At 33.7% G+C, this 21,272-nt stretch overlaps 1 protein-coding gene across 1 annotated transcript; it reads left to right on the top strand.

Annotated features, from left to right (window-relative positions):
- Positions 1-8,386: 8,386 nt before the first annotated feature.
- LOC132716282 (F-box only protein 33-like) lies at positions 8,387-18,337 on the top strand. Its single transcript, XM_060699517.1, has 5 exons — positions 8,387-8,796; positions 9,237-9,925; positions 10,890-11,041; positions 12,171-12,311; positions 15,000-18,337. The coding sequence occupies exons 1-5, from the start codon at positions 8,423-8,425 to the stop codon at positions 15,027-15,029; spliced, it is 1,386 nt and encodes a 461-aa protein (XP_060555500.1). The 5' UTR covers positions 8,387-8,422; the 3' UTR covers positions 15,030-18,337.
- Positions 18,338-21,272: the final 2,935 nt, after the last annotated feature.

Here is a 21,272-nt window from a genome sequence, read left to right as displayed (position 1 = left end):
GATCTTCAATAAAAGTTGTCCTCTGTGATTACGTGTATTATTAGAATTTGTTCTCATGTCTATATATGTTACATACTGAGATATATTTGATAATAATTTAATGAAACTTGATGGTCCGGCTGAATCAAATCCTAATTTAACGATTAATTTTTGATTTAAAAAACCTTTTGACCACATTATGTTTTTGAATTTGAGAATCTGTGCAGTTGTGTTTTTCCTCTGTAATAAACTATTAAATCTCTTTTACTTCTAGAAATGGACATTCTTTATTTTACTCAGAAACATTTAATAACTACAAATGTTTTGGAGTTGTACCCCATTGTAAGATTTTGGTTGATCATGTTACTGTTATGTATATACTCATTTGATTTGGACCATTTTATGTAATAATTCAAGGTAAAACTATATATCTTTGGATTATGTTATTTGTTTAAAGAAATAATTATAAGTCTTCAACGTATACGGTTGGTTGTCTAAAATTCAAAATATAAAGAGACCGTGCCAAAGCACTTGTTTCTTTAGGGATATTGACGAACAAACGAACTACTAATATATTATTCAGTGCGTGACTAAAGAAGACCATATAACATTTTTATATACAAAAGAAAAAGAGGCCATATTCTGTGTATATTTTTAATCAAATATATTTTCTACATTTTTCTTTGAAAACATGCAACATTCTTTAGCATTAATTGTGAAAATGCATTTTTACTTGTCAATTATGCGTCATATATGACGTCATATATGTGAAAGGTACATGTGTTTAGCAATGCCATATATTTATTGATGATAGACGGAGAAAAAATATCAGCAGCCAAAAAATGACTGAAATTTTGTAAAAGATATGTCCTTAGGACATTGACCTTGCGAAATAAAATTTGTCCAAATTAGTACCCTTAAGGTTAATTTTATTGAACAGTGTAAAATGGTCGAAATTCTTTATTGTTTATACATGATTTGATCTTTATCGGTCCGTCAAATACATTGAAGATGACACTTTGTCTATGTTAAGCCAACGGCGTTTCAATTGAACTTGTTAAGCCATGTCCCAAAGATCAAGGTCCCGCCCAAACAATAGTCCAATTAGCAAATATATGTCCGTCTATTGTTAAAAAATCACAAGTATTATTAAATTATCACTTAGCAATAACTGTATAATTACCATCCGCAATTGAAAGACACCGTAATCAGTCAATTAAATAATTAAACTGAAAAGTTCCTTTAATAATACTTAATCAGTTACAAACAATTAAATATAATTTTAAGATGTGTTATTTTTATTATTAAAAGTAATTATCGCAATCGTTTAATTTTCCACCGCTAATGATTCCTTAATTTCAGATGTTTCCTTTTATCTGCGAAACCAAAGAAATACTATTACATCTTGTACTATCTAATAAATGGCAAATTATAAATCTTTGTGAATTTTTTCCTTGAAATTAATAATATGTGAACTTTGAATCAAAATCACGTTATTATATGTTCTTATTTGTACAATGTTATCTATAAAAGAAAGATTTTAAAATGTTTAATTCTTCATCTACTATAAAAGTAAACTTTTCCTAAATAATGTCTTAAATAATATTGTATTTAAGGACGTTTCGGGATTTCCATATAGACATATAAGCAAAATCAAAACTGTTAAATAGGCTTTCTTCAAACAGTTATTTTCTAACAACATGCCAAGTTAAAAAAATCTATAGAACAGTTTTAATTTTGCCTACAAGTCTATATGAAAAATCCCGAACATTTTCTTTAAATTTGACTGTTATGTCATTGTTATTGGTCGGGAGTTAACATAAAATTGAACTATAATAAATTTTCCAACGCTCCTGTTGTAAGGGTTTGATTTGCCAACAGTCTATATTGGTAAACGTTCTGGTAAGAATATATATCATGTCTAAAATATGAAAAGACTGCCCCACTCTTTTTATAAATTGACCGTTTCAGGTAAATTCTGATAGATATTTAGAGAAATTTCTTTGGGCCATGTGTGTTATTTATAGCTCATGCGAAGTAAATTATGAAATTGAAAGGAATTCTGACAAATGACTTAAACCTGTTCATTTACAATATATCCTTGTACGGGCATAATGTTGACTGGTTTATGTATTGTGATTGGGTGGGTGAGCTATAAAATAACAAAATATCTGTTTAATTCTATAACTGAATATTTCCAACGCTCTTTGTTCTTTAATAGTTATTGAGATGAATTCGATTACTCTATCATGAATGTTAATAATGCCCTGTCTACAATCTCTTGAAAGTACGGCTCTGAATTTACATCAAGCAAATATGCAACAATTTTCCATGCATAAAACCTTATGTCTGCAATCTTTTGATATCACGCCATTCACTTCCCGTCGTGTATAGATGCAAAAATGCCTCTATAGCTCTGTCTGCAATCGTTTGATATCACGCCCTTCACTTCTCGTCTTATATAGATGTGATTATGCCTCTATAGCTTTGTCTGCTATCTTTTCATATCACGCCCTTCACTCCATTTGTGTATAGATGCAATAATGCATTTATAGCGCTGTCTGCAATCTTTTGATATCAAGTTCTCCATTTTTCTTGCCGTTGTATAGATGCAATAATGCATTTATAGCTCTGTCTGCAATCTTTTGATATCACGCCCTTCACTTCTTGTCGTGTAAAGATGCAATAATGTCTCTATAGCTCTGTCAGCAATCTTTTGATATCACGCCCTTCACTTCTTGTCGTGCATAGATGCAATAATGTCTCTAAAGCTCTGCCTGCAATCTTTTGATATCACGCGCTTCACTTCCGTCGTGTAGAGATGCAATAATGCCTCTATAGCTCTGTCTGCAATCTTTTGATATCACGCCATTCACTTCCCGTCGTGTATAGATGCAATAATGTCTCTATAGCTCTGTCTGCAATCTTTTGATATCACGCCCTTCACTTCCCGTCGTGTATAGATGCAATAATGCCTCTATAGCTCTGTCTGCAATCTTTTGATATCACGCCCTTCACTTCCCGTCGTGTATAGATGCAATAATGCCTCTATAGCTCTGTCAGCAATCTTTTGATATGACGCCCTTCACTTCTTGCCGTGTAAAGATGCAATAATGCCTCTTTAGCTCTGTCAGCAATCTTTTGATATCACGCCCTTCTCTTCCCGTCGTGTATAGATGTAATAATGCCTCTATAGCTCTGTCTGCAATCTTTTGATATCGCACCCTTCACTTCCCGTCGTGTATAGATGCAATAATGTCTCTATAGCTCTGTCTGCAATCTTTTGATATCACACCCTTCACTTCCCGTCGTGTATAGATGCAATGTCTCTTTAACTCTTTCAGCAATCTTTCGATATCACGCGCTTCCATTCCCGTCGTGTATAGGAGCAATAACGCCTCTATAGCTCTGTAGCAATCTTTTGATATCACACCATTCACTTCCCGTCGTGGATAGATGCAATAATGTCTCTTTAACTCTTTCAGCAATCTTTCGATATCATGCGCTTCACTTCCCGTCGTGTATAGATGCAATAATGTCTCTATAGCTCTGTATACAATCTTTTGATATCACACCCTTCACTTACCGTCGTGTATAGATGTAATAATGCAACTCTGTCAGCAATCTTTTGATATCACGCCCTTCCCTTCTCGTCGTGTATAGATGCAATAATGTCTATAAAGCTACAATCGTTTGATATCACGCCCTTCACTTCTCGGCTTATATAGATGTGATTATGCCTCTATAGCTTTGTCTGCTATCTTTTCATATCACGCCCTTCACTCCATTTGTGTATAGATGCAATAATGCATTTATAGCGCTGTCTGCAATCTTTTGATATCAAGTTCTCCATTTTTCGTCTTGTATAGATGCAATAATGCATTTATAGCTCTGTCTGCAATCTTTTGATATCACACCTTTCACTTCTTGTCGTGTAAAGATGCAATAATGTCTCTATAGCTCTGTCTGCAATCTTTTGATATCACACGCTTCACTTCTTGCCGTGTATAGATGCAATAATGTCTCTATAGCTCTGTCTGCAATCTTTTGATATCACGCCCTTCACTTTTCGTCGTGTATAGATGTAATAATGCCTCTATAGCTCTGTCTGCAATCTTTTGATATCACACCCTTCACTTACCGCCGTGTATAGATGTAATAATGCTTCTATAGCTCTGTCTGCAATCTTTCGATATCACGCGCTTCACTTCCCGTCGTGTAGACATGCAATAATGTCTCTAAAGCTCTGTCTGCAATCTTTTGATATCACACCCATAATTCACTTCCCGTCGTGTATAGATGTCTCTATAACTCTTTCAGGAATCTTTCGATATCACGCGCTTCACTTCCCGTCGTGTTTAGATGCAATAATGCCTCTTTAGCTCTGTCAGCAATCTTTTGATATGACGCCATTTACTTCCCGTCTTGTATAGATGTAATAATTAATGTCTCTATAACTCTTTCAGCAATTTTTTGATATCACGCGCTTCACTTCCCGTCGTGTATAGATGCAATAATGCCTCTATAGCTCTGTCACCAATCCTTTGATATCACGCCATCCTTTGATATCACGCCCTTTACTTCCTGTCGTGTATAGATGTGATAATGTCTCTATAGCTCTATCTGCAATCTTTTGATATCACGCCCTTCACTTCCCGTCTTGTATAGATGTAATAATGTTTCTATAACTCTTTTTAATTAATCTTTTGATATGACGCCCTTCACTTCCCGTCTTGTATAGATGAAATAATGTCTCTATAACTCTTTCAGCAATCTTTCGATATCACGCGCTTCACTTCCCGTCGTGTAAAGATGTAAAAATGCCTTTATAGCTCTGTCACCAATCTTTTGATATCACACCCTTCACTTCCCGTCGTGTATAGATGTAATAATGTCTATATAGCTCTGTCTGCCATCTTTCACATCCTTCACTTCCCGTCGTGTATGGATGAAATAATGTTCTCTATAGCTCTATCTGCAATCTTTTGATATCACACCCTTCACTTCCCGTCGTGTATAGATGTAATAATGCCTCTATAGCTCTGTCAGCAATCTTTTGATATCACCCCTTCACTTCCCGTCGTGTATAGATGCAATAATGTCTCTATACCTCGGTCTGCAATCTTTTGGTATCACGCCCTTCCCTTCTCGTCCTGTATAGATGTAATAATGTCACTATAGCTCTTTCAGCTATTATTCAATATCATGCGCTTCACTTCCCGTCGTGTATAGGTGCAATAATGCCTCTATAGCTCTGTCAGCAATCTTTTGATATCACGCGCTTCACTTCCCGTCGTGTATAGATGCAATAATGTCTCTTTAACTCTTTTAGCAATCTTTCGATATCACGCTACCATTCCCGTCGTGTATAGGTGCAATAATGCCTCTATAGCTCTGTCAGCAATCTTTTGATATCACACCCTTCACTTCCCGTCGTGTATAGATGCAATAATGTCTCTTTAACTCTTTTAGCAATCTTTCGATATCACGCGCTTCACTTCCCGTCGTGTATAATTGCAATAATACCTCTATAGCTCTGTCAGCAATCTTTTGATATCACGCCCTTCACTTCCCGTCGTGTATAGATGTGATAATTCCTCTATAGCTCTATCTGCAATCTTTTGATATCACGCCCTTCACTCCATTTGTGTATAGATGTAATAATGCCTCTAGAGCTCTATCTGCAATATTTTGATATCACGCACTTCACTACCCGTCGTGTATAGATGCAATAATGTCTGTATAACTCTGTAAGCAATCGTTTGATATCAAGCCCTTCACTACCCGTCGTGTATAGATTTGATAATTCCTCTTTAACTCTTTCAGCAATCTTTCGATATCACGCGCTTCCATTCCCGTCGTGTATAGGTGCAATAATGCCTCTTTAGCTCTGTCAGCAATCATTTGATACCACGCTCTTCACAACTCGCTGTGCATGGATGTTATAATACATAATTATTATATAGCTCTGTCTGCAATCTTTTGATATCACGCCCTTCACTTCTCGCCGTGTATAGATGCAAAATTGCCTCTATAGCTCTGTCATCAATCTATTGATGTCACGCCTTGTATAGATGTAATAATGCCTCTATAGCTCTGTCTGTATTCTTTTGATAACACACCTTCATTATAAATTATAATTCTGTGATTGATTGTAATGCCCGACTATGTTCATGTCTCACATATTTGTTAATTTTTTTTTGTAAATGACAGATATTTCAAGTTAAGCATTGTCTTAGTTGTGGACTTAAAGGAAATATATAGCGATATTGCATTACATTAGATTCTGGTAAAAATAAAACTGTAATAGCATGTCTCATTCGCTGCTCAGTTCTTGTGTTTCGTTTTGGCAAGGACTGCACTTTGCGAATGTCACTGTATATGATAGAATTATATCTAAGGTTATGTTGTAACAAAAAGACACTATAAGAAACATGCTCATGTGATATACATGTATTAGAAAATATGACAGCAAACTATTTTGTAACACCTGTTGTATAAGATTTGAGTTTTCTAAATTTTGATTCTGTACTTCTATTTCGACAAGTGCAGTCTTAAGGAAATTGCCTCTCTTCAGTTGTTATTAATGCTATGCTATCATAATATGTTTTGTTCTTTATTATTTCATGTAAATATTTGTATATTTTTTTGTTTGTTTGTTTATATATTATGCTCTTCAACTATTGGAGGAAATAAAAGAATATAATAATGTCTCTATTGCCAAGTCTATTTTCTTTTGATATCACACCCTTGACCAATAATGACTTATAACTCTGAAGCCAAAACTCCTTTTAACATTTCAGGCACTCCTAAATAGAAATGTGTAAAATCAAATATTCTTATCAAGATGCCCGCCATTTTCAGCCCAGCAGTTCGAAAAGTTTATCTCTCTAAATTAATCAGATGAAAAGGCCAGGAAATACACTCGACACTTATATAAAAGTAGCCATGCCGAACTATTGATAATCATTTTAGAAATTATTTATTAAAAAGAATAGAAATCATCAGAAAATAAAAACCCACCTTACTTAGTTTTCTAAGAATTAGCTAGTGTTGTAACAGTTGTTACAGAAGCACCCGTTTGTGCTAAAGGTGTGCGTTGAATATGGGTACATAACTCTATCGTATAAACTTTAAAACTCGCGCACACTTCTTTTCAACTCTTTGATAGGCTGGCTTTATGTAAGGCGTAAACCAGCCGAAAACCAATGAATAAAGATTTAAAAGGGGTCTGTTAAAATTGTTGGTGTATAAATGACAGACCTGTACATAATTATAAACTTGCTTTTCTGTCATGTCTAATTATGAAATGGCAGTTACAATAAACAATATGATGTTATAATTTCAAAACGTTACAGTGTTGCACAAAAAGTTGAATAAGCGACAGGAAACTTGAGAAAAGGAGGCACGACATGTTGTGTAAATAATATTGCATTTAGTGGTGTTCAACAAACATTGATAGCTCACTTGGCCTACTAAATGAGGGTCTCTGCAAAATCGACGGTATCTGCCGGTTTCCGAAGGCCACCTAGGAGCATCGACCTGACGAGACGTATATTGGTAGAAACAATAATATCGACCGTCTCGTGATTATACACGGACTTAAGTTAATCGATTGACCTGAAAAAGGATCAGTGAATTATAAGTAGTTGATTATAAAAGCCGGCCAACAAGCAAATTATCTGGGACGATAGGTTATTAATGTCAATATTTTTGGATGATGTGGAAACTTACATTTTGATTGAAAATGAAATTTTAATTAATATGCTATTTTTTTAAAGACTGTCAATTATTATGTAGATAACCGGCCATATGCAATTATTGTTCAAATTTTTAAATATTTCATTTTTAATTCAGTCTTCGACGGTGTTTGAAATGTTGATAATTATTCGTAAAGTCACAAATACATTTTATTTCACTAAGATAATTAATTATTTTGTATATAGTATATATAATTTATACAATACATTTTGTATATTTTAAGTAACAACTGAAGAAAAAAACTTTTTCTTCATCATTGAAATCCCTTTCATTATTCAAGAATTGACACTAATAGATTAACTATCGTCCTGAAAACTTTGTCATTTAGTCTTTTTCAGTTCATATCAATCATGTTTAACCAAGAGACCGTCGATTTATTTGTATAATAACCTACTAATTCACTTTCTCCTATCGACGGACTATGACGGAGACCGGAGCAGTCGAAAACCGGAGACCGCCGATAAGTAGGCCCCATATTGCACAACAGTTTCATGATTGTCATATCATTATAATGTGCATTTTATATAACCAATAAATATATGGCTTCAATTTAGTTGTGTTTAGCCTATTACGTTTTCGTTTCAATCGAAAAATTTCGGCTCTTTCCGTCGTACTCCGTCTAGTTAGCCAAGTCTTAAAATAAGTTATCACGTGATCAGTGACGTCATGCCAATACACACAAATGGCAGGACACAGCTGGGCGATAATGCCCAGTGTTTTAATTGTGGAAATACTTTCGTATCTTTCGTTGAAAGACAGGTTAAATGCTTCTGTTGTCTGTAAAAGATGGAGATCTTATTTGTTCCAAGCTAAACTGTGGCCAAAACTTTCGGTTTGCCTGCGTAGAAACCGTAGACAAAAGAACAAATTTTTGGCAAACGTTTGTGGAAGGTTTGTTCGTGAATGCGCAATAAACTTCGACCCTCTCGATGGCGAGGAATTGAAAGATTGTTATAGAACACTTCAAATACTTTGTGATAATAAAAACCTTCAAGTACTTCAGTTGCAGCCACTGAGTTGTCATACGGAATGGACAGAAACCGTGACCTGTAGCAGGTAAATATTTTTGTTCCAAATTTAGGCCAATCAGCTGTATTCTAAAAATAGTAACAAAATGTAAACATAAACATAGTCATGTGACAACTGTCAAAATATGTGTATCAGCATAGATGTTATCTATGTGAAGGTTAATTGATAAATAAATGAAAATTTTAGCTAAGGTTTATCTTTTTTAAATGTAATGTCAATTGATTCTTTTATCAAATGCTAGCATGATGTAAGAATAAGTCCAATAACATAATTTGAATACATTATTTACTAAATCAAATAATATCATAATTTATCATAACTGATCATATTATTACTAAAGCTCTATATAAAAAGTAGTTTTGCTGTACCAGACTTCAAAATTGTGGTCATTGCTTTGGTTTTATACTTTGAAATACTATTGTTTTGTGTTTAAAACTAATTACTATAAAGCTTTCTATATATTTCAGATTTGTGCAAAAGCTAGAATGCATAATAAGAACCAGTAGAAAATTGAAACATGTGTCATTAGGCTGCTCAGAGGAGATGCTAGCACATTCAGACTTTTTCTTGGAAAGGTTATCAAGTCTTCACAGTAATTCCCTGGAAGCTCTTCACTTGGCGAGTGTCAAGGAAGATTCTGATAATTACGGCATTGTTGACCTAGACATCTACAAATTTCGCAATTTCACAAATCTTAGACATATGAGCATAGACTATGACTTTCTGGATAATCAGTTACTTCACATATTCTGTGAGTTAAGTAGAGCACCTCTTGAATCATTGAACATCCATGTGCACGGTGTTGGTCCTGAACATGAAAGTGTCACAAATGCATCGTGGAGACAATTTTCCAGTCACAATAAAAATATTGAAGTTACAATCAACTTGATGCATTCCTACACTGGTGTGGCAAAGTTGCTGGATATTTTAAAGCAGAATCTTCCTCTGACACACTTTAGACAGTTCTTTTGCTCAAATATAAATGTTCCTGCATTGGGATTGATGGCCAACTGTTACTGGAACACTCTCAAATCTATACACATAATTGATGGGTTTGATCATGGTGTGCCAGCAGTGTACCAAGTGACGACAGATGAAGATCCCTTTGTCATGATGGCATGGAAATGTTCAAATCTCTCCCATTTTACACTCATTGGTAACCTAAGTTTCTTTGTTGTTATTTAAGTTATAATTAGTTGAGGTTATGATGAAGTACATGTAAGTGTTGATTAATTTAATGACAGAGTAAAATAGGCGAAGTTGTTAGCATGTACTACCTGAGCCGCTAGGTGATTAAGTGCATGGCCATTTAAACCTCAATGTATAACTTACTATATGACAAATTTACTACACTAGTGCTTTCTTTCAATTTAAATTGAAAATGATTGATTTCAGCTGTGTATATACAGATCATGTAAACATCAGAAGTGTCGTTACACAATATTACAAATAATACACGATTGTCTAATACAATTTCCTATAATATGACTTCCAATGTGGAAAATTTTGCAGTCTCTATGTCTTCCAAACTTTGGAATGTAATGGACGGTTACACGACTTACCGGAATCAGCCGAATTACCGGAATCGACCGGAATCGGCGGTGAATTACCGGAATCGACCTGTAACTTTGTAATAAGTAAACTTTTTAAGTTTTTACTTAACCCCGTAATGGAAGCTCTGAATTTTGTTTGGTTAAAACACATTCTTTTAAGCTGGATTGCGAAACAAGTTCTTGCAACTTAAATGAATCACTGTTGAGTTTGCTTCCTGGAACCAACCAGTACTGTCATTTGAAGAAACATGTTTGTGACCCAATTAGCTAGGGCTCAAACCTTTGATCTCTGGGTTGAGAGGCAGACACCTTAATCACTAGGTCACTGCTTTCCTTGAATCTGTTTTGACTGTCTTTTGTAATAAAATAATAGATACTTCAGTTCTTTTCTTGAATTATGTACAGGTCTCTCGAGTGTTGTTATGTTTATAATCCAGTTTTGTTATATTTCTTGTCGAGTGTCGTTACATTTCTAAGTAAAAATTGTGTCATTATGCAATTTTGTATCATTATAGCATACATGTACATGTATTATATTGATCAATTATGTATTTTATTTCCTATCAGGGTACGAGATGTCCGAGCATGACATGGTGGCCATAGCACGTTTGAGAGGAGAACATCTCAAAGAGTTTCACATTCCAGCATCCTGCATACGTTGGTTAGATGAAGACAATGTAGAAGTTGTTGGAAATGTGGAGCCGGAATTCACAGAAATGGTATCAATATCATATCTCATTTAAATTGTTAAGTTAACAATGTCAGTCATTTCAAAGAGAAACAAGCGGCGGGAGAGGGCTTCAATCATGTGGCTTGGAACTAAGAATCCTATATCAATTGGCACTTTATAATAAACTTGAATTGAACAAGTTTTAGAAAAGTACAAGTATAAGTAAAGCAAGCATAATGAGAGCTTTATAGTTTATCAATATTGAGTTTAATGTAAGTAAGGAAAAGACAACAAATGCAATATTTTATCTATCACATGATACTGTAAAGCCTCAAAAACCAGACATTCGGTAGAAGTCACTATTTTATATGCCAAATTTATTTTGAAATACGTGTAATGTAGTTTTTTATATAATATTATGAGGTTATTGTACATTATTGAGTACAATACTGAATTCATTTAGTTGAGTACACAGCTGACAAAGCTATATTGGTTGAGGCATAAGCTGACTCTGATACAGGTTTGACAGGTGTGTAAGAGTCCAATAGAATCAGTATTGTCCTTAACCAGGTATAATGTAACCTCTTCATTTCACAGCAATTTTTTAAATTTTTGACGGAACTTTCTTACTTTAGGTACAATAAGAATTTTAAAATGAATATTTGGACTTAGAAAATGAGAACTGTGGGTTCAGATTTCATCAGATCATTTATATAGAAGGCGCTGGCTAGTGTTTGGTCTTTTGCATTTTTTGTGTCGCCTGGTACAGAGTGGCAGCAATATACATGTACATATGTATAGGGATCACTTCTCCATCGCCTGTCCATCTGTCTGTCATAAAACTTCTCCAGACTACCCCTCAAAAGCTACTGGTGCAATTAAAAGGGATTAGCCTATGTCACCAGTGTAGAGTCAAGCTAGGGTGTTCTTATGCTCAGTTTGGCTGACAAACTGTAGATTTTCATCTTGATAACCCAAAAGTTGATAATGAACAATTTAAAAAAGGGAAGCTAGCGAGTCCATTCAAGAAATTCCACAAGCTAAGCAGGTATTGATTATTTATGAAATTTAGAATAGAAATATATCAATACTTTTGTATAGTTTCAAACACTGCACATGACTGACAATAAAGTTCTGGATTAACTATATCTGATACATGTATGTGGTAAATATTGTAGATCTCATCAAGTTTAGGGAGGACATGGAAGCCTGTGGAAGATGATCAATTACCTGACGCTGTATTTGACGACTGGGCTGATGCAGAACTTGCCTATAATCATATCTTACTGAAGGACCAACAGTTCAGAAAACATACAAAGGTAACTTATTTTTAGCTTGAATATTTGAACAATATGGAAAGCTATTCTTGTTGCACACGTTGGTTAAGTTTTTGCTTGCGAGTTGGTATCTCCAAAACTTTTAAAGGGAATTAATTGAAATTTCAAACAATACACCCATTTTCAGTCTCTTTATGAACTACGTAAATAACAGAGGTATATCAGACTGAAAAAATAGGAGTCGTTTCCCTTATCTTCGAGTAAAATCGGTATCTCTAATGCTAAAACAATACAAATTTAGCAGTTTTTAAACTGCTGGTTTTTTTACACCAAAAAAGCTTGTGATGGTAGCTTCATCTCTGTATATACTTCAACACATCGTTTGACAGTAAAGGTATTTAAATTGACTGTTAAATCTACCACAAGTCAGACCATTTTACATACTATTTATACGGTGAGATACGTAACCTGTTATCTTTACTCGCAAAACTACTGATAAGAATTGCCTGTCGTCTGCTAGTTCGGAAACTGTCAATGGGTGTATTGTTTTCTTTGATTATCTTACATGATGAAACAGGCCCCATAATTTTGAGGGAACTTTTTACAGAGTTATACCCCTTTTGTTACTGTCAAGCACTTGAGCTATGGACAGTTCAGGTTTACTGTTCAAATTTGAAAAAGCAGAGCTGGAACAATAATGGTTGGTTCTTCATCTACAGTATAATTAATAGGGCATGGGTATATTGTAACATCAAACATCGAGATATATAAAATGTTCTGCTGATTTGGTGCATCAAAGAAATTTTATTTTGTAATGTTTACTTTAAGTATTTAGAAACTTACAGTTTTACTAAGGATTATAGTGCAATCTGTTCCAGTGTTAATAGACCAATTACCATATAATATTGAATCTCGGTTAATGGGGTTATTTTTCAACAGATGTTTTCTTCTCCAAGAGTTTTTTTAGCTCACCTGTCACAAAGTGACAGGTTAGCTTTTGTGATCGCTTTTCGTCCGGCGTCCGTCCGTCCGTAGTCCGTCCGTCCGTAAACTTTTGCCTTAAAAGACATCTCCTCATAAACCACTGAGCCAATTTCATCCAAACTTCACAGGAATGTTCCTTTGGTGGTCACCTTTAAAAATTGTTCAAAGAATTTAATTTCATGCATAACTCTGGTTGCCATGGCAACCGAAAGAAAAATCTTTAAATATCTTCTTTTAAACAACCCTAAGAGTTAGAGCTTAGATATTTGGCATGAAACATCTTCTAATGAGTGTCTACCAAGTTTGTTCCAATAAAAGCCCTGGGGTCAAAATTGGCCCCGCCCCGGGGGGGTCATTGATTTTCCCTATATGCATATAGTAAAAACTTAAAAAATCTTCTTTTTAAAGAACTGTAAGAGCTAGAGCTAAGATATTTGGCATGGAACATCTTCTAGTGAATGTCTACCAAGTTTGTTCAAATAAAAGCCCTGGGGTCAAAATTGGCCCCGCCCCGGGGGTCATTGATTTTCCCTATATGCATATAGTAAAAACTTAAAAAATCTTCTTTTAAAGAACTGTAAGAGCTAGAGCTTAGATATTTGGCATGAAACATCTTCTGGTGAATGTCTTACCAAGTTTGTTCAAATAAAAGCCCTGGGGTCAAAATTGGCCCCGCCCCAGGGGGTCATTGATTTTCCCTATATGCATAAAGTAAAAAATTAAAAAATCTTCTTTTAAAGAACCCAAAGAGCTAGAGCTTAGATATTTGGCATGAAACATCTTCTGGTGAATGTCTACCAAGTTTGTTCAAATAAAAGCCCTGGGGTAAAAATTGGCCCCGCCCCAGGGGGTCATTGATATTCCTTATATGCATATAGTAAAAACTAATAAAATCTTCTTTTAAAGAACCCAAATAGCTAGAATTTAGATATTTAGCATGAGACATGTTCTAATGGGTGTCTACCAAGTTTGTTCAAATAAAAGCTCTGGGGTCAAAACTGGCCCCGCCCCGGGGGTCATTTGATTTTCCTTATATACATAGCAAAAAACTTAAAAAATCTTCTTGAAAAAAACCCAAATAACTAGAGTTTAGATATAAAGCATGAAACATCTTTAAGTAAATATCTACAAAGTTTGTTCAAAATAAAAGCCCAGGGGTTCAGAACTGGCCCTGCCCGAGGGGTGTCATTGTTTTTAACTATATGTGTATTAGTAAAAACTTAAAAAATCTTCTTTTAAAAAACCCCAATGAGCTAGAACTTAGATGTTTTGCATGAAACAACTTCCTATGGGTGTCTACTAAGTCTGTTCAAATAAACAAATAAAAGCCCTTGGGAAAAAAATTGGGCCGGGGGGGCTATATACAGGTGAGCGACCTCAGGGCCATCATGGCCCTCTTGTTTATCAGATATACTTCAAAATTGAAGTACATGTAAGATGGTCATGGGCCCAGTAAGGGCATGGCTGAAACCAATACTGAGGGTGGAGACAGACACCCGGCCTCTACCTCCCACAAGAAAATAACTTTAAAAAAAACAAGAACGAAAAGCAAAGTTTGAATGCTTAGCTGATGAAACTTACGAAAGAAATACCTTTCAGCTACTTTTTCACATGGGTGCATCATCAACAAAATTTGTCTTTTAGCTTTTAAAAGATGGTTGTCATATATCAAGTTTGCTTGAATAGTTTTGTTTTTTCGACATTGCATTACAATATAATGAAATGCCTTATTTTTGTTTATTGCAGTGTTCGTCTGGAGCAATTACATCTAAATAGGCACATACATGTGATAATAAAAACATATTGTTAAATCTGTTGTGATAAAAACATTAGTGCTGATTAGTGCTGGAGTTGAAATTCATCATGAAAAACATTTCTCCACACGAAGATAATTATTCTAGTCGAACTTGGCGAAGACTTGGTCAAACAATAGAATACTACAGCGTGCTTTCATCATCTGATTATTGTAGACTAACAACTCGAAGTTTACCATTCTAATAATGCTTTAGTAAAATTGTTAAAGTTCTTATTTTGTAATAACATTTTGAAATTTTAATAAGGATATTGCCATATTTGTTGGTGAAGAGAATATCGAGAGATACGTTTGTATAGTTTGTTGGTGATAATGTTGAAATGAAAGGAATTTGTATATCTTGTATGAAAACAGAATGAGTGGATAAATGTATGTAATGCAGTGAATGTTTTTATGTCTGTATAGTTTGCATGGTTTGTGAGTATAGAATATGATAACCTATGTATGTAGGAGAGAGAGTAATAATGTCACTCTGTATTCTTTTGGGAGAGAGTGAATTTATTTATGTCTGCACAGTTTTTGGGAGGAAATGTTTTTATGGCTTTTTGTCTTTATAGCTTCTGAGAGTAGAGAATGTAAGTATTTTTGTCTTTACAGCTTTTGGGAGTAAGGAATGCAAGTATTTTTGTCTTTATAGCTTCTGGGAGAAGGGAATGCAAGTATTTTTGTCTATACAGCTTTTGGGAGTAAGGAATGCAAGTATTTTTGTCTTTATAGCTTTTGGGAGTAGGGAATGCAAGTATTTTTGTCTATACAGCTTTTGGGAGTAAGGAATGCAGGTATTTTTGTCTTTATAGCTTTTGGGAGTAAGGAATGCAAGTATTTTTGTCTTTATAGCTTTTGGGAGTAAGGAATGCAAGTATTTTTGTCTTTATAGCTTTTGGGAGTAAGGAATGCAAGTATTTTTGTCTTTATAGCTTTTGGGAGTAGGAAATGCAAGTATTTTTGGCCATACAGCTTTTGGGAGTAAGGAATCCAGGTATTTTAGCTTTATAGCTTTTGGAAGTAAGGAATACAAGTATTTTTGTCTTTATAGCATTTGGGAGTAAGGAATGCAACTATTTTTGTGTCTTTATAGCTTTTGGGAGTAAGGAATGCAAGTATTTTTGTCTTTATAGCTTTTGGGAGTAAGGAATGCAACTATTTTTGTGTCTTTATAGCTTTTGGGAGTAAGGAATGCAAGTATTTTTGTCTTTATAGCTTTTGGGTGTAAGGAATGCAACTATTTTTGTGTCTTTATAGATTTTGGGAGTAAAGAATGCAAGTATTTTTGTCTTTATAGCTTCTGGCAATAAGGAAGGAGAGTATTTTTTGTCTATAGCTTCTCGAAGTAAGGAATGCAAGTATTTTTGCTTTTTTAGCTTCTGGGGAAAGAGAATGGGAGTTTTTTAAAAATCTTTGTAGCTTCTAGGAGTAAAGATTGAGAGTAGTTTTGTCTTTGTATCAAAGGGAATGTGAGTATTCATGCTTGTATATTATATTGGAGTAAGGAATAAGTCTGTTTAAATGTCTTTATAGCTGGAGAATATGATATGTTATGGGAGTAGGGAATGTTAGTTTTTATGCCTGTAGAGCCTATTTAAGAGTATATATGTCTGTATATTTTCTGTAAGTATTTTGTCTTGTATTTTATGTGAGTAGGGATTAAGAGTATTTCGAAAACTTGTGCAAATTAAACTGGGAGTAAGGAATGCGAGTGTTTTTGTCTCTACTTTATGAAAGTCATGATCATTATAGATTGAGAGTTATTTTATCATAAGTATTTTCTATGTTCAGGAATGAAAGGAATTCTTATATGAATGTTAAATTATATTTATGGTTGTTTACAATAAGGGATACACAGATATATGTGTTTTAACTGTTTATAGAATGTTTGTATCTGTAATGGGAGACTAAAATGTCTAGCATATAATCCATGTTTTTATGACTTGATATATAACTATTATTATAATTTGACAAGTTCCACATACTACTGCCTCAATTATTTATATATTTTGTGTAACATAAAAACATACAATTTTCTATAAGTGACATATCATTTAATATATGATATGTATAATTATGTTCCGAGGTTTTAATGTCAACTGAATGTAAACAATTTTGAATGGTCATCTCACAAGTTGGAAATGTATGTACCTTACAATTTGGGTATTTATTTGTGCTCTATATCTGTATCTGTAATTACATTTCATTTTTAAAGGGTATAAAGCTATATACATGTATAATTAAATACTTAAAAAAATTATGAACAGTAAATTATGTTGTTTCAAAAATTTTATGTTCCATTCACAAAAGAGTTGTAATATTAAATTGATCTATTATTTATCACACATAAAAATGGTATGTAAACGGAATATGTTCCAGAACAAAATATTAAGCTGCTGTTTAAAGTAAGATTGTAATGGTTTGACAATGAATTTGTTCAGGAACGGATTTGAGAGTGTTTCAATAAGCTTATAGCTTCCAACATTATCTGTCTAAAATTAATTGATATAAACTAATCTGTGCATGCACAGTTCGCATACAGGCGTTTCGGAATTATTCTTTTTTCAAAATTCGAACAATATTTTTTTGTTAACTACAGGCAGTAGATATATAGCTTTATACACTGTAAGGCCACGACACGCAAGTGTCATCTTTAGCTACTAGATAAATCATTATGTAACGTGTATGATGAAACTATCTTTCTCGGTTGTTGTCATCGGCCACGAGCACTGTGTAATGCTGTGATACGAGTTTCTATTTTTGTCCCATCTATTTATATTATTAAAGTTGTCGAGGCATTAATTACATTGTGACATGAAACACGAGTTATTTGTTTAAAATCATCGCCTCAGTATATTATAAGTTATATAGATTTCTTTTGAAAGTATATATGGCTAAAAGGTTATATGGCACAGTATAAACAGTTATAAGTTATAATTATAACCTGAGGGTGCTAGTCAAGGATTATATTACAAGTCACCATTCATACAAGGTCATATAACTGCTTACTTACTAAAAATTTATAATAAAAATTAATTGACAAATTTGCAGCAGGCCTGTATATGTATATAAGAAATATAAACTTCATGATTGTCTTATGATAATCATTTTAAAAAACACGCAATATTATTATTCACTGTCAAGATTCCTTACCTAGTTTTCTATTTTAACAAATAATATATCACACAAGTTTCAACTGAAGCAATTTAGATCTAAATTTGATTTATTTAACGTCAATGAATATTTTTATATAAGTCGATAATATGTGCGATTCTTAGCCCAATTTGAGTTAAAGATGTGAAAATACTTTTTATTTTTCGGTCATTTTACGTAGTGAAAATTATTATTCTTGTAAAAAAAAACATAGGGAATGGTCTTAAATTATGCACACAAGTTATTGATTTAGAGCTGCAACATATGTAAATATCTATGATAAATATCTCTAGTCCCTTCATGTCAAAAAACCTCAGTCGGGTCCCTTTAAAACAGTCAGATTTTTACATTCATATATGTATGGTGTATGTAATTATTTACATGTATTACTTTTCTATGGACTTTCAAGAAATCTGTTTTGACAGAAACCATGTGAAATAGCCTTTGTACATGTTTGTATTTGATTGTTATATTTTTCCCTGTAATTTTTATGCCACCGCATCATCTGCGATGCGGTGGCATATAGCGATTCACCTGTGTGTATGTGTGTGTGTTTGTGTGTGTGTTATATAGATTATATAGTGAACTTAAAAAATCTTCTTGTGAAAAACCACTAGTCCAATTTCAACCAAACTTGGCAGGATTGTTCCTTGGGTAAAGGGCTTCCAAAGTTGTTCAAAGAATTTCATTCCATGCAGAAATCTGGTTGCCATGGCAACCAAAAGGAATTATAAGAATAAATTAAAAAAATCTTCTTGTAAAGACCCAAAAGGCCTAGAGCTTAGATATTTTGCATTGTCTGGTAGACCTCTAACAAGATTGTTCAAATTATAGCCCTGGAGTCAAAATTGGCCCCGCCCCGGGGTCATTGATTTTCACTATGTACATATAGTAAAAACTTAAAATACCTTCTTGTAAAAACCTTAAGGCCTAGAGCTTCGATATTTTGCATAAGGCATCATCTGGTAGATCCTTACCAAGATTGTTCAAATTATAGCCCTTGGGTCAAAATCGGCCCGCCCCGGGGTCATTGATTTTCGCTTTATGTACATATAGTAAAAACTTAAAACACCTTTTAAAGACCCGTCCCATGGGTAATTGGTTTTCCTTATATATATATAGAGTAAAAACTTAAAAAAAATTCTTCTAGCAATTGACAAATGCTAAAGGTTAGATATTTTGCATGAAACATTGTGTTGTAAAACTCTAGCAAGAGTGTTCAAATTATAGCCCTGGGGTCAAAATTGTCCCCGCCCTGGGGGTCATTGATTTCAATATATACATATAGTAAAAAATAAAAAAATCTTATTGTCTGAAGGTACAAGGCTTAGAGCTTTAATATTTGTTAAATAATATCATCTAAAGGTACTCTACCAAAGTTGTTCAAATTTTGCCTCTTGTGTCAAAATTAGCCCCGCCCCTCAGGGAGCCATAGGTTTATCCTATATGTATATAGTTAAAACTTAAAAAATCTTCTTCTCTAAATTTACAAAGGATAAAGTTAAGATATTTTGCATGAAACATTGTGAAGTGAACCTCTAGCAAGATTGTTCAAATAATCGCCCTGGGGTCAAAATTGGTTCCGCCCCGGGGGTCATTGATTTTCATTATGTACATATAGTGAAAAGAAAAATTTTGTCTGAAGGTTCAAGGCATAGAGCTTTGATGTTTGATATATAATATCATCTATAGGTCCTCTACCAAAGTTGTTCAAATGTCAATAATTGGCCCTGCCCGGGGGCAGTGATTCTCATTATGTACACGTAGTAAAAACAGAAAATAAAACAAATGTTTTCTGAATGGAAGAAAGCTATAGCTTAGATATTTGACTTGAAATGTTGTTTGGTGGACCTGTATCAAGATTGTTATTAAACCCTTGGGTCAAAATTATGCCTTGCCCAAGGGGACAGTGACCTACTTTCTTGTCCAGCAATGACATTTTGACCATGTGCACAGTTTTAGTTGTAAAATTGAACTTTGACCTAGAATTTGATGATGTGACCTACTTTCTTGTCCTTTGATGTACAGCTATGAAATTTGAACCATGCGGTGGCATAGCATTTTTCTCAAATGCAATCTTGTTTTCACTTGCGTTTTAAATTGTCTGGAATATAATGTGTAAGTGTGTCAGAATTTAATTGCTTAAGTTTGTTTAAAAAAATTGATAAATTTTTTTTTGCATAAATTTATACATTCCAGCAAATTTACAGGTATATTTTCTTGATCATAGATGTTTTAAAATTTGAAAATGAACAAAATTTTCTAAATGTTTCCTTCATTTTGTATAATACACTTTAAAGCAGTATTCCTCCAGATTCATGCTAATTTTTATAAGATCGGTATTTTAAAGGAAAATATTGTAAAGTGAACAAACAGCATTTACAATTCATGTAAATTACTAAAATGAGGTCAAAATATCATAATGCAAAATAGTCATTACTACACTAGTCACACAGAAGAAACATGGTAATAAATACTGCAAAATCAGTCATTCATCACACATAACATGTAAATTATTACTTTAATCTTGAATCTTTTTACTTTCCTTGATATCTTAGTAACATTTTTCTCAAGTTTGATTTCCTTGATATCTTTTGACTCATTTAGAGGCATACAGCTTTAACCCACATGTTGGCAATTATCAACATTGTAATTTTTGATTATGTTAGTGTTATAACGGTTTAATTTCATGTACCACTTGGTTGAATTGTTATATTTGAGCTGCAAAAAAGGAAATCTTTATCAATTTTTGTGGTCGTATAATTGAAAATCGAATTTTGTGTTTTTGTGGAATCATTTTCTTCCACGCTAAGTAAAGTAGTACTTCCATCATAGCACACTGGTGATTAGTTGGGACACATGGCAATATTTAGTACATCATGGAAACATTTTTAATATTACAAGAAACACGTGACACTTGATATTAAAATAATGACCTCATAATAAGATATTTCTCAGACATCATTTAAAACTGGACTAAAACCTAAATTGTACAATTCATCACTTATTTTAAGATTGTTAGGTACAATTCGTATTGTAAGTTTTGCATACAATGGGTTTATCTTCAT

This window comes from Ruditapes philippinarum, unplaced genomic scaffold (genome assembly GCF_026571515.1).
Source record: "Ruditapes philippinarum isolate M1 unplaced genomic scaffold, ASM2657151v2 ctg154_1_1_1_1, whole genome shotgun sequence".
Taxonomy (NCBI): domain Eukaryota; kingdom Metazoa; phylum Mollusca; class Bivalvia; order Venerida; family Veneridae; genus Ruditapes; species Ruditapes philippinarum.
Note: the sequence above shows the minus strand (reverse complement) of the source record. Positions and strands in the feature narration are given on the sequence as shown.